This window comes from Gavia stellata, chromosome 12 (assembly GCF_030936135.1).
Source record: "Gavia stellata isolate bGavSte3 chromosome 12, bGavSte3.hap2, whole genome shotgun sequence".
Lineage (NCBI taxonomy): Eukaryota > Metazoa > Chordata > Aves > Gaviiformes > Gaviidae > Gavia > Gavia stellata.
The window spans coordinates 20,828,404-20,846,590 of NC_082605.1; the positions used below are offsets into that span (position 1 = coordinate 20,828,404).

General features: G+C 41.0%; 1 protein-coding gene across 3 annotated transcripts in view; it reads right to left on the reverse strand.

Moving 5' to 3' along the window:
• Window positions 1-2,776: 2,776 nt before the first annotated feature.
• Window positions 2,777-18,187, reverse strand: part of RYBP (RING1 and YY1 binding protein) — a 41,800-nt gene continuing 26,389 nt past the window's right edge. Inside the window, exons 3-5 of one of the 3 annotated variants that reach the window (XM_059823311.1) lie at window positions 7,628-7,804; window positions 7,415-7,513; window positions 2,777-3,206 (exon numbers count right to left, since the gene is read on the reverse strand). In XM_059823311.1, the coding sequence (XP_059679294.1) occupies window positions 2,954-3,206; window positions 7,415-7,513; window positions 7,628-7,804 (529 nt within the window). In that variant the 3' untranslated portion in view covers window positions 2,777-2,953. Of the gene's footprint in view, window positions 3,207-7,414; window positions 7,514-7,627; window positions 7,830-18,187 lie in introns of all 3 variants that reach the window. The other 2 variants (XM_059823313.1, XM_059823312.1) reach the window with 2 other exon arrangements.

The following is an 18,187-nucleotide window of genomic DNA, read 5'->3' on the forward strand; positions in this document are numbered from 1 at the left end:
GTTGGTGTCTGTGTGTGTGTCTGTGTAAGAGTTGAAACTTTGCGAATGTAACACTGTGCTTTACTTACCTGCTTTCTGTGCCACTGAACACCACGAATCTGGTCCTTCCCCTACACTAGTGTTTTGGTTGGTTTGGTTCTAAAACACGCTCCCCACCAAGAGCGGGATAGCCCACGGACACAGCGCGGAGGGAATCCCACCCGTGGATGCGCGCCATGGGGATGCTGACTTCAGAAATTAAGTGTAAAAGCAAGCGCTACCCTTCAAATCCACATCACAACAGCTACGGATGAGGCCGGGAAGGTTCAATGCTTAGCTAGCAATTTCTACTAAATGCAGAATTACAGGTCACTTGTTCCAAAGAAATTTTCCCACTTATTTGTAGCAAGCTACTTTATTGAGGAGGCACGCCCACAGAGACAGATGTTACCGACTTTACCAGTAGCCATGAGTAGCTGGTTGCGGCGTTAAAGCTTTTTCAACTGATCTACAGGTCCATTTTCACTTGAAAAAGAAGCAATTTCCTGGTACACACAAAGCTTTTTTTTTTTTTTTTTTTTGCACAAATTCCCAGATTCAACGAAGAAGGCGAGCGCACGGTTTGACTTGAAGCACCAGAATTAGCCCCGCTGAAGCCAGAGGGACTCGCCGCTCACTCACACTCTTCGCTGGATCACGGCCGAGATGCACGCAAGCCTAATTGATAATGGATCATTTATAAAGCAGTGCAAAATATACAAGTTCAGGGGCATCTTCAAAAAATCTCTCTTAAAAAATTATTCCAATACATTTCAGTAAAATAAATAAATATGGCTGACCAGTTTACCCTCCCTGAGACCCTTAAAGGAATAGTAAAAACTGGAAAAGGAATGTCTTTGCAATATCCCACTAATGTTAAAATGTGGATTGAGAAATTCATAGTATTTAAAACTATGTATAATAAATTGTCTTGATGCTCATAGGAAGCATCTGGTTTCCTTTGGTTCTTTAATAAATACTTTAAAAATGCTTAAAAAGGGTAAAGACAGCCTATATTGTGAATATAAGCAGAATTAAGTCAGGGTGCCCATATTACGTATTCAGAATAAAACCACTGCTGCAAAGGCACTGCCGCTGCACGCACATTCGAGCAGGGGTTGTAGCGGATCCCTTACTCACACACTTCTGTCACCAGTGTGAAAGGAACCTATGTCTGCTACTCAAAACCACACAGATTTTAAAAGAAATCTTAAATCGGTTGCCTCCACAAAGAGAAATTACTCTTGCTAACGAAATAATTCACAATATAACAAGCTGGCACAAAGTTGTCAAAATGTGGCCCTCTTTCATCATGCCCAAAAGTTATGCATTTGATGTCAAATGAAGCCACAGCCTCTGCGCCTGAAATTACTGCAAAGCACCCTGGGGCCACTAAATAAAGATGAAAAGCCAAAGAGGTTTGGGTTTGGTTTTGTTTTTTAAAAAGTTTGTTTCACCTCTTCAGCCTAGTGTTTTAGCAGGATAATGCACGGAAGGTAAACTGTAAAGCAACACTAACAGGCCAGGAAAAGAAATTAGTCTGAATAGCTTTAGAGCAAGAATGAAGGAGACGCGGGTCATGAGCATGAGCCACACGTGTTGCTCACTTGCCAGCACGAAAGCTTTTCCCTGCTTTTGCTCCCACAGCAGGAGACCCAGAAGCGTCCAAATTGCTGACAAGCCCAACGTCATCACTGGAAGAGATGCTGTTTGGAAACCACTCTTGGAATACGGATGGACTTCAAGGAGAAGACCCACCCCAACAGCACGGGCGGGACAGACGGAAGGGGGCTGACGCCGACCGACCCACATGCTGCCGGCTGGAACGAGCACCAGCTTGCTCCTTCAACCCACAATCGCTCCCAGCCCTACGGTTCCCTGCTGCCTTCCAACCCAAAACAAACCTCTCCAGTTCTAAAGTTACCTCTGTCACTGACGCAGGTGGACGAAATTCACTAAATCTAAGAACACCAAACATCTGTGGGATTGGCTATGCATGACACAGCGATGCTCACATTACCAATACACAAATTCGTGGCATGCCAACACCAGTCTGGTTGTGAAGGCTTACGCTCCAGCTGGGCACGAGCTTGCAAATCGTCATCTGAGTTACCCTAGTGGAAATAGAAGCGACCTGGAGCAATCTTTTCTCATTTCAGATCCCAAGCTATAAAAATCAAAACCGTGTGTCCAGTACATTTTAGCCATTGCTTAGGGAAGAAACGGGGAGGGAACAATAGAGAGAATGGGTCCCATCCAGGTTCAAACCTTCAGGAACACTTTTCACCTAAGACCAGTTCCATTTCAGTTTCAGTACTTTCACAGAAGGGGACTGTTCCAGATCTTGAACTGTTCAATTTTTTTTTTTTTTCACTTCACAGTGTTTCAAGCACCAGCGTTTCCATGTATTGGTTTCAAATAACCCTTTATATATATTTATTTATATATATATTTATATATAATTTATATCAAAACTGATAGTACACAGTATAACTGGAAGAAGAACTGAACTTAAAAAGGATATGTTGAAAGAGGATGGAGTTTGTGAATGCAATAAATAAAGCCCCCTTCCCTCCCCACCCACTCCCTACCCCAAAACAAAAAGTTGTAATGTTCATGGAAAATTGTGCACAGCAGATATTATAAAAAAGTAGATTCAGGAGCACATCCAATTATAAATGATTGTTAGGAAAATCATATAAAACAATGGAATACATAAAAGTGTCAAGAGTAATCGTAAGGGTGAGAAATTCCTTGATGGCCAGATGCCCACGGCAAGCAGAAATTATCCTGGTTGCATCAGTAAGAGGTCGATGTCCGAGAAAGCGTGTGTTCAAGCACAGAAGAGGCTCTCCAGGATTTGAACAGCATGGGCAGGTGGAGTGTTTGAATTTCATACCCTGATTCATAGTTTCCACAACTCCATGTGCAATTTTCAGAAAGATTCGTCGTTGACTGCCGACATGTCCCCCTTTGGCGTGGAGGAACGGGACGAGCCCTTGTCTGTGCTCTCAGAGCCCGAGCTGCTCTGATTCTGTTGTTCTGATCCTGCACTGGAGGTCACTGTAGAAGACGACGTGGAAGAGGAGCGAGTCTTTTCTTTAAAGTCTGTGATAATTACTGTGACATTTCCCACTGTGACTGCCAGCTGCTGCGCGGTACTTCTGTCCACATTTTTCAGTCTAGGTCTAAAATAAATGAGAAAACATTTATAAAACCGAAAGAAATAAACGAGAAAGGAAAGGTTTATTAGAGAAGGCATTCGACAACAAACTCAGTGTGACCTGTCCTCGGCTCGCCTGTGCAGATGGCAATAACTGGGAGGAGAACCTAGGCAGCAGGTAAGCGCTGCACAGCGGAGGACGAGGGTTTGACCTTCTGCTCTCTGCGACAGCCCAGGCTGCGAGGGCTGCAGCAGCATGCTCAGCCCCAGAGGAAAGACCTGTCTCGCAGAGCTCTGCAAAGGGTGTCTGCTGTAGACTTATCCCTGATCCAACTCCGCCAGAAAGGAAGATGCTACAGCAGAGCCAAGCGGACAGGAGCCAGACAGACCGAAGGATCTCCTCCCCAAGGGGCAGATGAAAGAGTTCTCTTATCTAAATTCACCATCTCATCATGTGCCCTGATGTTATGAGACAAGGCTGTGACTCTGCAATACAAAGCCACATGAAAGCATTTGACCACGGCTCTTTCATTCCCATATTGGAACTCTGCAGCTGCAAACAACACAGGCACTGGGACAACTTGGCTTCTCTTTCAACTGCTTTGAGCTTATACAAATCAGATGCCCAATCAGCCTATGTATAAAATCGCTCAAAATGTTCCCTCTGGAACCGAGGCTACTGTAAATAAAATCCAGAACGTACAATGGTATTCCTTGCAGCTAGCACGTTTGGTTAGGGGGAAGGGGAAAAAAAAAAAAGGAAAAAAAAATCAAAAGCACCAGAAAAGAACACACTGGTATTTATAGCTCAGGATTATCTCAGTAATTTGCATGCTGTGCTATCATTCAATTAGTAATGTAGCTAATAAGGGTCTAGACTCTAGGAAGCTGACATTCATGCACATTTCAGGGGCTGGTCCAAAGCTCTGATACAAACAACCTTGGACACTCGTCCAGCTACCAGCAAATTCCATGTCAGCTGCAGCAACTGCTGCAATTTACAGCTTTTGCTCATAATTAAGGGTCAGGCTTAAGCAGCGGAATATTCCCAACAGGGAAATAAAAAGGGAGAGTCTTTATACATCAGTGAAAAGTAGCTTGCTGAGAACTGCCTTATTCCAAGGGATGGAGGGAAAGTTAGTTTACTTTGGGATCAAGCTCCTGCTTTTAAACCAATCTGCCTTTCCTCCTCCTCGTCTGCAGCACACTAGGCTAATACAGCCAAAACAAAAAAAAGAGGAAATTAAGCTGACTTTGTATTTGCCATGCCTACTCAATAGCTTGCAGTGGTAAGTTAACAAGGGGAAAGTCCTTAAAAAGTAGTTATCCAAGCGGCATTGTAGAACTAGACAGAATAAAATATTAAGGACGGATGTACAGCTTCAAAAATAGAGCAATTGTATTTCTGCAAACTTCCTTACCAAAAATGAAGTTACTGCACTAAAAATAGTGTTTTCATATCTAACCTAGGAGGCTGTTTCAATTTTTAACAAGTACCACAGGAAAAGCATTTCAAATAGAAAATACAATTAAAATACTACTGTGCTGGGACAACCGTCAGTAAAACCTCCTACTTGAAACAGCCCCGTCCTTTGGTGACCACCTTTCCAAACCCGGAGCTCTGCTTAGTGAATTCCCGCAGCAGTGACACACACGCCCACATGTACGCGTTGTACATACGCGCTTGCAGGAGTTGGCAAACTCAACACGTAACCACAGGCTAGATTAAGTGATGTCACCTTGTTTGTGGGTAACAAGAAAGGCCAGCTAGCTCAGCAAGTTTCAGGGTTTCCGTCGGCTTTCAGATAGCGTCTCAACAGATGAAGGCTGCCCCCAAAGCATCGGCAGCAAACTCAGCAGCAAGCGTTCCCGGAAGCGTAGTACGTGTACGTATTTTCCTCCCTAAACCCCGAGTTCCTCTAGGAAACCCAGTTCTTCCTGTAATTTGCCTGGGTCATTTGTTTGCTCAGAAACAGCCAAAAAAACCGCTGGCCCGGACAGCAGAACAAACCTTACTGCCTCCACCTTTCTACAGGGTTGAACATGCACTCCTGCTATTGCTTGTCAAAAGCCAGCATTGATAGTCATATTCAGGGAAAAAAAGGGGAAAAAAAGAAAGAAAAAAAGGAGTTCATATGGGCTAAGCTGCATTAAGGTTGGCCCAGAAAAGCTCCCACTGCTACACAGGCAGCCTTTGAGATAAGCAATGCATCAAGTGCCTGAATGAACCTACCCATGCATCTTCACATGCCATGATGAAGTAACATGAAGGGCTGAGAAGCAGGGCTGAGGTGCAAGATTTCACAACAGTCCCACTCACAAACATATTCTCAATGTCAGTTTTAGAACTGAGCCCTCCAACCATTTCTGTGGGATGTTTTAGGGGTCTCCCCTGTGCAAACAGCTGACGAAGCACAGATGAAAACCTCCAGATAATCTCCCCAGCACACGCATACAACTTTTGCTTCCTATAGAAGGCAAAGGGATTGGCCCATTCATGTTATTTTTCAGAATTAAACACCCTGATGCTTCATGTTTATAGCTAAAAAGGTTTATGGCCAAATAAGAAATGTGTATCAAAACAATCAATCTGAAAGTGCACAGGAAAGCATGGAATAAACCAAGACATTTTGTCAGAAACACACATGGTATCCAAGAAGTTCAAACAGGATTTCTTAAAAATCCAGAGATCCTTAAAAGACAATTTACAAAACAACAGTTAAGCAATCTGAGCATGAAAAAAACCTGAACAGATTAACTTGTGACTCAAAATTAGAGCCTTTAAAACGACTCTTGACAACACTCCTGAGGGCAGTGAATTGCAAGAAAAGTTCCACTAAACTAAACACTTAAAAAGACAGTTTAAGAACTGAAGGAGATGATCTATCCCTTAAAAATATCCAGCTAGACCTGATACTATTAAGGATTAATTAGGAATGACAAAAGCTTGCCACAAAATATGGACTAAAAGACTCTGCAGTAGACAGAGTGACTCCTTCAAGGAGTAAAAACAATTATTTGATGTAATCTATCCATTTAATATTATGTCATTAGTCAAGTGCATCAAGTCTCCTGCAACCTAAGTATCAAAACAAGTACCATTTCAAGAAGAACAGGACAAAAAACCCCCAAACATTGCAATAAAGCTATATTTCTCTAATCAAATCAGGAATGGACACTTCGATCTCTGGGGGCTGAGGAAGAGTTAACAGCAGTCCTGCAAACAGCTCAGTCTTCTAGCACAGCAAATCTCACACTGCCCTCACTACACTCACGTGAGTTACTGTGTAAAGGATATTCACTCTTAAAGATTTTCATGCTATTATTTAAAAATTTCCAAGACAACAGTTTTCTGCAGAGTCATGTCTTGCCAATCTTAATGCTAACAGCAGCGCAAACCGTATTTCCCATGTGCTTTACAACTGTTTGCAGCTAACTAATATTGCTTCAGTTCACGTGGCTTCACTATAAAATAACTATTACAGAACATTTTTTGAAAGAGATGCAATTCTTATGTAGCCCACATAGGCAAAGCGCCTGGTTGAACTTTGCCTCTTGTAGCTCTGTAAGTTCAATAATACAAAAACTGTACTTTGATGACAAATTTTTGATTTAAGAAATAGAGTGCAAGGCACCACTTAAAGAAGCATGGAGTAACGTTATAGGCAAGACTAGGAATAAACCTCTCTCCATAGACAGCTACTCATTTGAAAATTAGACAAGTATGAAACCAACCATTCATGCTTTTTGTTGATAGCAAGATTCTAACAGCTCTGTTCATGCAGTCTTTTAATTCCCGTATACTCGGAAAATTATCTTGACAATTACAGTGACTGAATTACGGGTAAGAAAGTAAAAAAGTAACCTTTGTTACTGCTACCAAATGATAAGAATCTGACAAAGACCATTACAATTGCTAGTTAATCCCCTCTGCCATGTTTTACAGCCAAAAGCATTACTATCCAATTGACAATACCATTATTTTAGCAGAGAAACGAAAACTGAGTGGACACCAGAACAAATATTTCCAATGCCTGAATCTGTCCTCACCAGCAGAGTGTTTGAGTGCTTGTACATGGAGAAGGCTCCTAGCCACTGATGGTCTTGCCATACTAACACTGACAGACCCTGTGGGTTAGACATTACTCTGTCTCTGTTCATCCATCAAAAAAAAGCGACTGCTGTTTAACACAGTTCTCAAATACCGAGAGCTTAACTTTAGTATAACGTTACCTTGAAGTGTGATTTGAGTCGCTGGTCTTTGTTGTAGTATTCCCAGACTGTATACTGTTGGCTTCACTAGGAGGATCTTTCACAATATCTGACTTTGGTCTGTAAGAATCGGAGGGAAGAGGGAGAGTATGATGTGAGACTAACCGCACAATTCATCAGTGCACAGTGCTACTGAAATCACTCCACATTTAATAGTGCATCCTTCAAACTTACTTAGTCTTCTTGTTAGTGTTCTTCTTTGTAACACTTGGGCTAATTTCCTTCTCTTTGTCAGGTTTTTCTTTGTCTTGTTTTTCCACTTTCTCCTTCTTCTCCTTCTTCGGCGGTGGTGGTGTTGCATATTGCTGGGCAACTTGTTGTGCCACCAACTGAGAGTTTATTCTAGGTTTTCTATAACGACAATAAAAAGAGAGATCTATAGTCAATTTTACACAGTAAAAATGACTTCGCCAAAAGCACTATGAAGATTTGTTTCAGCAACCACGGAAGAATACTCCACTTATAAAGAACCAAATGGATGTCCTTATTTAATGTGAACTACTACTGCTGCTACCAAACAAGATAGAAATTTTAAAATTAATAAATACTCCAAATTGCTGTTTCATCAGTTTTTAGCCTCATCTAACATTCTTAAGTATAATGCTCCCTTTCTTCCATCCATGTCATGGAAATCACAGCCAATTTTTCGGGGGACAATAGTGAAAAAGCAGCTTTCAAGAAGTTGCCAGCCACGCAGTGTGGCTACACTTTAAGAGAAGGAACAGAGTGAGAGATAAAAATAAGTTTCCTGATAAATATCATCTCCTTCATATTTTTCAATTTAATTTTTCAAATGAGCTTCTGGTTCCCTGACGCAGTAAACCTTGCACAAATAACAAAGAACAAGAGAAGGTACTGAAATGACTTTGTCCCACGGCCCGGGAGCGAAGCTCACTGGCAGGAGCACAGAAGACAAGCGGGCATTCACGCGTCCACGGGGGAACGGCTGTGCCAGCCTCCGACACACTGCCTTCACACAATTGTCTGCAGTCCCCAATGGTGCTCAGACAAAATACACAAGCAAACTGTCTTCCAAAGACTATTTCCATTTCAGATCATGAAAGTTATTAAAAAAAGTATATATATAGCTTCGTACGTAAACCATACCTTGGTTACTGATCCTCGGATAGTCTCACAGAAATTTGTACCTTGCTCTCTTCTGCATTCCTCATCCAAACTCTCATCTCCTCTCAGCTTAACAACTCAAAACCTCTCCCTCCTGACCTGGCATATCACAAAGCAGTTTATACTCTGACTACTCATGATCGATTCTGCCCCTTCAACATGCCAGAAAGATCTATGCTCCTTAGCTTGGGGTGGGAAAGAAAACCAGGTTATCAACTCCATTAGTCTTCCATTGTGAGCTGAATACTAATTGCAACAGTTGCTCATGCTTGTCCATACACATTATATTGGTCATAAATACGATTCAAATTTTCTACATAGATCAGGCTAAAATAGATTGTCAATGAAAGTAGTACACAAGTATCATTAAGTCTACAACTGGAACATGGGAACCCAAGGGTTTCTGCTGCGGAGCTCTGTACCTGCACCCAGTTTTTACTACAAACATCTAAAGAGACTTTCCTAAGAAGCTACTTAGTGGTTTCATGTGTTTTAAAACAAATAAACATACAAAACACTACTTGCTTATATGCAACATCTGCATTTAGAGATGATACATACACATAATGGAACACTCAGAAAAGTTCTACTCCCTGTCACAGAAAAATCCAAGTATCTAATAAGCCTCTCTTGGTGCTGGTTTTCCGTATAATGGTACCAAGATGCTCTTACTGAAGCCAGATACACCCACATGTTTCATTTCACTACCACAGCTTATTATAAAGTCTATGCAACAGGTTGTAATCAGGCCCCTGACCCGCCTCAACACCACTGGCATTTGGAATTTTCACCCAACACAGAAACTATATAACTCATTTTATGCCACAATCTGCATACGTTTCTGAGCAAACAAAGATGATCTAGGCTTCAGCCTTAAATAACTATGATGCTGAAATGTTCTGCAGATCAGATCAAGCAGCTACCTGTTCCACAGAACAGTGAAGACATTTAGCATCCTCGCCTGTAAAACGCCATATACAGCAATTTCTGTCTGTATGACTGAGAATAAACATGTAAGAAAAAGTGTTTTGGTTACATGGAAAAGATTTTTCAGATTGATGCAACCACACTAAAAGCTGACAACACTAGCTTGTGTCAAGCAACCTGCTAACCACCTACTTAAAAAAAAAAAAAGATAAAGTGTCAAGAAATCTTCAAAGAGAGGGCAGATACTATCTCCCTACATGATTAACCTCACTGCTTGAAGCTGCCACTTCTGCCCAGACTTACAGTTATTTGCTGTTTACACAACCAGCAAAGTCACAAACCCAAACGATTCATGGGAAATCCCAATTCAAGAGTTTGAGAGCACCTTCAAAGTTTTTCTACTTTGCACAACCCTAATGTGCCTGCTTGTGATGTTATTTCCAAGCCTTACGTCCAACCTCCGCAGCTACTGAGCTGCTGTTCCTCTTGCAGGAGTGCTGCACTGTTTGAATGAAGATACAAATTTTAAAATGGAAACTTCAACTAAACTAAAAAAAAAAAAAAAAACCATAAATAAGTTACCTGCATTTCCCTAGAGAAGGCTGGAATCCAAAAAAGAACAACCTTAAAGTGCTTCTGCAAAGACACTTCGCCCCGTATACTCCCACTCCTTATCTGTGCCTGTGACAGCACACTACATTTATTAAGCTTTATCATTTTCTGGCCAGCCACTGACATAACTAGCACAACCTCTCCAAAACCCATATTTGCATATTCCTTCTTACACGCCACGATGGCTCGCTGGTAAGGGCAAACCCAAAGCTGAAAGCGAAGAGAGCAGGCAGCAACGTGCGCAGGAAGGGGACCTGCGGGAAGGGTGGCCAGCCCTGCTGACGGCGTCTCTCCTGCCACGCCGAGGAAGGGAACGGAAAGCTGATGAGACTCTGGTAAACACCGAGCATGTTTCAAGATCTGCTGTACTACTAGAACAGATTTTAATTTTTTTTAAATAAAGCAAATAACCCAATAGCTTTCCAATTCCTAATTTGGCCATTTCACTCACACTAGCAGCAAGCTTTGGAAGGTTAAAAAAGAGGTAAAATAAGCAACTGGTATACTAATAGTAACAATAATAGGAGTAATAAAATCCTTCAAATAAGGCCCACACTGCCACTACAGCCAGGATACATTGGTTACAAGCCCTTTACAAAAAAGCCAAGCAAAGCAAGTAGAGCAGTGCATTTTTAACCACAGCAAACTATAACCATAGTAACCACAATCAAGTAAAGTAGCTGCAATATCCAAAACTTGCTCCAAGCTTCCCTGCCTACAAAAAACACACTTCAAGGGCTAATGCTGATGACCTAATCTAGCACCTCTTGCATAGACCATCCCTCCAGACACCGTTCCTGCCTCTAGAGCCATCTGTGCCCTATCCTAGTCACGCTGTTTGTCAAAGCAGCCACCCTCTTCATGAGTGTTGTGAATTCTTCCCCAGCTGTGGCAGCAGGTAGTTTGCATTGCCTTCTAGAAATAAGGAGAAGTATAAATTCAGTAATACTTTACCATGGATAGTGGTTGTCTTCCCTTTCAGAATTTGCACAGGGAAGGGAAAAAAACATCAACGGAGAGAAACAACCCTCATTCCCACTTGGGCTACAACTATTTAACGTGTTCCAGCTTCTACTGCAGAATTTGTATTTGTACGAACAGAAGGATCCCTTTCTTCTTTTTCTGTTTTTGAACACTATCATGTGTCCAAGTCTCCCTGCCCCTAATTTTGTTCCAGCTAGCCTTTTTTTTTTTGGCAATCTCCAAAGGGAATGTTTCAACCCAAATATGCAAATATTTAATATATCATTTGAGGAGAATATCCTGAACAGAACCTTGTAGCCCCTTCCAAAATTTTGTAGGAATAAACAGCCCCAGAAACAAGTATGAACCATTTTTACCTCCAAAATCTGCTCATCGTCTTACTTTCTGTAACATTAAACAATTAATATAAATAAAAGAGTACATCTAAGTCACAAAATCAAACCTCAACTTGGCCTCTTCCAAGCTTTCTAACCAGGACTCACACTTAAGGAACTGTTTTGTCATTTAGTAGAAGGTTTAAACTAACAATGTTACACACAAACCACACCTAGCAAATCTCAACTTCCAAAAAATTATTTGAAGAGATGCAATACTTAGTATTACATTTGGTTCTTGAACTCTTAAGCTGGTATCAAATGCTGAGCCATGGTGCTCTGCTGCTTCTTGCAGGCTACTCGGTCTTCCTCACGAGAGGAAGAAGATGCGCGTTTTCCCTACCCATTCCCCGGCCCGTGCTGGGTCCCCTCTGTCACCAACAGTGCCCAACGTCTGCTACAAGAGACTCTACTTGATTCCCCCCACCTGTGTCCCTACAAATCAAAATGTGCTATTACACCTTGGTGGCCACCATTACCTACATCTACTCTGCGCCTAGTATCAGGTGAGTGCTTTCAAAAACAGAGAAGCCAGTTATGATGCAATAACACATGCCAGCAGATAATGCCAGCAGATGAACATTATAAGAACAAATTTTCAATGCAAGTATTGAAAGAGGTACATTTCCTTCTACCTGAACATCAAGATAAGTTATGCTTTGCTTGAACAATATTCCCCTAATTTAAGCAACAGCCTGGGTAAAGACTCAACCATCAAGATCCAACACTGACGTGACAAATAAATGAACATTATCCTTTTTTTTTCCAACATAAAGAGGATTGTCTTCTCCCCCTCTAAAACTAAGAGCAATTAAACCAAATTAAACCATGCTTTCAGAGTTATGTTCAGCCTAATAAATTGTTTCACATTAGTTAAACTGCAGTTTACATCACAGGAGCAGATATTTGCAGAACAATTCATGATCTTTGCAGCAAGGACATACTGATGCATCAAAAAGCTGAAGTATGTTTGTCTATTCTGAGCATGGTTTTGGCACATAGGTCTTTACCATCAACTATTGTAAACGATGCACACAAATACTCTTTACTACCTTTTAGTAACAGACCTGCACAGAAATATTATGCCTGCAAATACTATACCGTCAGAATATCATATGAAGTGACACTGGGATGTCTGGCTCATGGGAAGTGGAATAAATGCAAGACCTTTCCTGAAGGGCTCACTGCCTATGTTACTGTGCTCTTGAAATAAAAAGATTAATTAAAAAACCACCCCCAAAACAACTGTACTTTTAAGGTTGTGGCAAGCATCTCACAGAAGAAAATGCAAGTAGTGAAACACTGCATCTCAAAGCCTCCCTTTAAAGCCTGTCTCGGGACCACATCCAGAGCACCGACGCCCAGGAATTCTGCTGCTCCACTCCTAACCCCTGCAACTGGGCTTAGGAGTAGAGCAGCACAAATCACTGCACATCCAACACATGGTAGTTACTCGGACCTGGATTTCAACAGGGATATTGGAGGATAAGCTGGACCATATTTTTCGTGTGACCCTAATTTCTATATCTGTTTGGGATTTCTTTGGTCCTGCTGCCTTGAGAAAAGGCAAGCCGCCCACCTCCTGCAGACACTGCGGAGTGGAGACAGTGGCTGGCTTTACACCCACCGCAACACACAGAGACCTTGAGGGACTCCAGCAATCCCCAGAAATGTGGATCTAATTACAATTGCTCTTACTTTCCTACAACTATGTTATCAGAAGAATGAAAGTGGCATCAAGTGGGATTTCAGAGTCAAAAGCCTCATGTAACATGAAGTACCAAGGATTTGGATAATTTCATGCTGTTCTGGCTTTGATGCAAGCGGCGATACCGGCAGACCTCTAAACGGCTCACCGTTTCCTTGAGAAAATGTGTTTCATACGCTGTGCAGTGTGAAGTACATGATTATTTTAATAATCCTAGTCACACATGAATATATCTTTGCTCAAAGAAAAACAAGAAAACAAGACTAAAAGTATGTATGTGAGTGTTTATAAAACAGTTAGTGCCAGAACAATAATACAATAAGCATACTTCTGAGCGATACTGTAAAGCAAGGTTAGAAACTAACCCATGAACACAAAGAAAAAATTAACTTCTCCTTAAAAAGAATTTTACCTCCAGAAGAACCAAAGCTTTGGTGAAATTAAGCCATAAACATGACAGGGTGAGCACTCATTCTTGCATGCATATTTTCCAGCTCATTTGTGATGACCACACGGTCCTTTTTAACGACAGGAAAAAGGATGAATGGACAAATTGTCCTCAGTGTACCACTGCACAGCAGTATGGAAGCTGTATACATTTGTCTGAGAAGTTCTCCATGTAATACAAGACCACAAGGCAATGATAAAACCAGTAAAAGACGACTAGAAGAACAAACAGCAAGAAATGTGTGACTGAGCATTGTTTTGTTGAAAGAACAGAATTTTCCTTTAACACTGACATGCTAATGCTGTGTTTTTATTTAGATTAAAAATAAAGAAGTTAATCTAAGGAACATCCACTTCTGGGCTGCAGGTGTTGGTTTTTCACAGCGTCGCCAGCAGGACAGGGTTATCTTTCAGCTGAAGAAAACAGCATTCGCTACTAACCTTGCACAGAAGGGCACAGCAACGTGTTTGGGAGACTCGCAGCGTTAAGGCTGAACATTTTGGAAAAATCGTGAAATAACAGCAGCTTCACACAAACAAAACAATTGTTCGCCACAAAATAAACTATGTACATTTAAAAATGTACAGCCACCTCCAGAAAGCCACCAACGAAGAGTTCAACGTCCTCCTTGACCATCCAGCCTGCTATCTCCCATCTCCTTGTAAGAGCCAGGAATAAGCAACGCAGAGATAAAGGAGTCTCAGCTTTGCGATAACTGTTCCTGGCCACGACAACAAACCTTGAGCTGTTCATGTTTCAGAAGAAGAGTATTTTAAACTTTACGTTTGTCCACCAGAAGTTTTTAGACTTCAGGTCATTTCTCACAGTTTGAACACTTCCCACAGTACTGATGTTTTTAAACTTCAAAAACTTCAAAATTATTAGCAGTACTTTAGTGGTCTCACAAAGCTGCCAGCTCACTGCCTTTTACAGTGAAAACCTGCTTTTCTTCAATTTTTCCCCCCCTTTTTTTAATCAAATTAAGAATGGGAAAGTTATTAAATGAAATGCAAGCTGCCACCTCCATTTACACAACATGACAGGCATTACTGTTTGCTGAAAAGCAGCTCATCACTGCCTATTTGCCACTATATGGTAGAGCTAAGGCTCTTTGAATGATGCCTGTAAAAAGAATACTCAATTCCTAACTGTTACAGGAGCCTTAGCATTGCTTATTTTTAATTATTTGGGCATATTTACAAATCCAAATGTATAAAACAAAGAGTTTTATCCCCAGCATTGCCACTGCAGAGATTCTGCAGAGCACATTTCTGATTTTTTTTTTTTTAGTGAAAATACACTAAAAATCGCAAATCCACTACTAAGCAAGTTCCAGAACTGATCTATGAAACTATTTCGTATGACTGCTCAATAGCATAGCGTAATAGGTTTTTCAATACTTTCACAGTTCTTTTTTAATATACATTATTTCATATAATCCCATTACAAAACAGCCTAAAGTCAGGGCCGTAGAATGTTTTTGGAAGCAGTTTGACCAGAATTTTGCCATGCTGAAGCTGCAAGTAGTCACATAAGTTCTCAAAACACCCATTCTAATACAGTACAGAACTGAAAACTGCAAATAACATTTCTTGTAATTGGTCACATAGGCACTACCACAAAACCAAACGTGAAAGCAAATCGGGACCATTAATTTCATACCAAATTAAATAAAAAACACCTTAAATGGTGCTCCTTGCACAGCCGGACTTAAGACCTGGTGGGCTGCCAGCAAGAAAAGAGCCCCAAGCCAGGGAACGGGGCAATGTGGGGATTTGTTGGAAAATTTTCAGTGGAGAAGCGCCACTGTTTGCATTTTTACAAGTATATAGAACTTGCACACACACCCCCACCCCACCAAAGGATAAATCACAGGCTGGGCTTTCTGGTTAAAAGGTACCAAGCCAGAGACTGATCATAAACCTGGGTCTTCTCCACCCAGTCTCACAGGCTCTGCTTACCTTACTGTCCTAGGCCTTTCTGCTTCTCCACCACACATCCTTATAAAAATAATTCAAAAAAAGATGTCTAACATTGTATGGCACACATATTTTGGACTACAGGTTTATTCTGATATGCCTCTGTAGAGCCATGCGGTTCATAATACCAAGTAGGGTAAGACTAGCAAGTAAAAGCTCCTGTACACTCTGGAGAACAAAGAGCCATCCGTACAAGGTCTCCTGCAAAACAGCCCTTCTCAAGAGCAACAGCTCTCACCTTTTGCAGCTATTTAATTTGAAATCACAAGACAGCAAAAGGAAGAGTTAAACACAAGTTGTTCTTCAGGCCTCTTTGATACCAGAGCATGGAGGAAAAATAGTGGTGGTAGTGAGTAACAATGCTGAGTTATCAGTTATTGGAAGGGAGCTTGAGGTTTCCTTATCCACTAATACCGTAAAATTTAACTTACTATGTCTGCAGAAGACAAAACAAAAGTCATGCTGAAGTTTTGAAAGAAATACTGCTCTGTTTCTCCTTTTAGATTAAGAGCCTGCCCGGAAGCTCACGCGGTGCTGGCAGTCTCGCCCATCCTCTCATCTGTAGTACCTATCTAAACCGTAACAGGAGATAAGTTCATATCTAATCTGCAGCAGCTAACGAGTGCCAGCAGAAGCCCCGAGGCTATCCAGCAGATGCTCACCCTGCAGTTGCTTTCTCTGCCTAGTCCGAATCCCTGGCAGAGACCCGCTCCCATGATGGCGACTGCTCCCGGCTGGTCTCAGCTCCATCCCTGGAGCTACAGGTGGAGGCTGCAGCCCCAAGCCACTTCTAAATAAATATAAAATGAGTAAAGAATTGGCAAAACACCAATTTTGCCACATTTTAAGCACATATTGTCTTGTTTGATGGGGAGGCAGAACTGTCCAGATGATCACAACATTGTTATGCTTACAAACATTATAAAGCTACTTCCAATTCATGACTGTATATAAAATCTAAGACAAGAGTACATAGCCCGAATTACAGCTTTTCCACTATTTTACATAAAAAATAATTTTCTACTAAGATTTTTTTAATGGCCCATTTAAAAAAACAATCAGAAATTAAGGAAAAAAAGAGCACAATACATCTCTCCTGCTTGAAACAAAATTTGAAATATTTAATAGATTAAAATAGCATCAATTCCCAATAGCAACATCACCCTAAATTCCAGTTGAACAAGAACTTTACAACTCCCCTTCTCGCTTTCTGCCCAAGCATTTGCTTACCACCAGTAGTAGTTAGGTTCACAGCTAAGCATTCTGAAAAAAACACTGCCTCCTATTCATTTGTAGGGAAGAAGTTCTACAGCAGTAGAAAACCTGTGCTAATATATACAAAATCCACAACCGAGTGTTTACGAAATGAGATGCAACCGTAAATTTAAAGATCACACTAAGCCTGGAATTGAAAAGATGGCCTTGAGATTACTAAATCATTTTTCTTAGGCATGTGAATTTCTTGGGTTACCAATAATTTTAGTCATATTTTGCAAGTGCTGCACAAGCTTCCTTTCTAGGAACTTATTGCAACTGCCCTCATCATGCCATTGACCCATTCACTGATCCACTCGGAGCTTCGGGTTAATCCATTACTGAAAGTTCAAATCAGTACTTCAGCAGGTTGTACGCTGAAATGGTAAAATGTGTTGTGCAGCTGCTTCTGGTGTTTTCATCTACAGACACACCATACTGCAAAATGGCAAAATACCAAACGTTCCATGATTTACAAAGACTTACAAAATCATTTGGGAAAATTCACTGATCTCAGCACAAAATTTACTTGCCTACTACCACCAGAACGATGATAAAACTAAGGCGATTTTACTTGCTTGTCAAAAATAAGCTGCTCTTGCTAGCAAAAACTTGAAAACAGTTCATAAAGCTGGCAGCAACCAAGATGTGTATAATAAAATACTCAGATTTACAAGAAAATGAATTACTTAAGTACTTCTTCCTATTTGACTGTTTATTAAGCTATGTATAATCCTGAGGAAAGCAAGTAGGCTCAAAACTTCCTGTTGAGTAACAAGGTGCCGTTGACAGCGTAAGGGTATAAATGACTCTGATGAAAATTTAATGTATAGATTACCCAAAACAACTGCTTATGGCTACTGTGTTATAAATTAAAATAATTAAAATATGAGGAAAAGAATAGTTTTAGCAACTCTAACTAAGTGAAAAACTAGGAATACCAGACTCGATATTACAAAAGTGCTTTATCACTGCTGCCAATACACATATTTCCATTTCAGACCCAGAAATCTTGAGTAGTAACGGAAATTGCCACGTATACACCATCCTTTAATCCAGCTTGCCATGTCCCATCCAAGAGCACCTGCCTCCACGTTTTGGGACACTTAAGTTTCACGCCTCAAAAGTCACAGCAGGAGAGAGACCAAACTTGGAAAACAAGCAAGAAAAAGGAGAGATGCTGATAAAACGAGCTCCCTACCAAAAAAAGAGACGCCAGTTAAATTGTGAAGTTAATCCCCTCCCCCAAGTTTGTACAAAACTAAAAAGTATAATACATTTCCAAAAGCATCCTTCTTAAAAGCATGCTAATAGGTAAGCTCA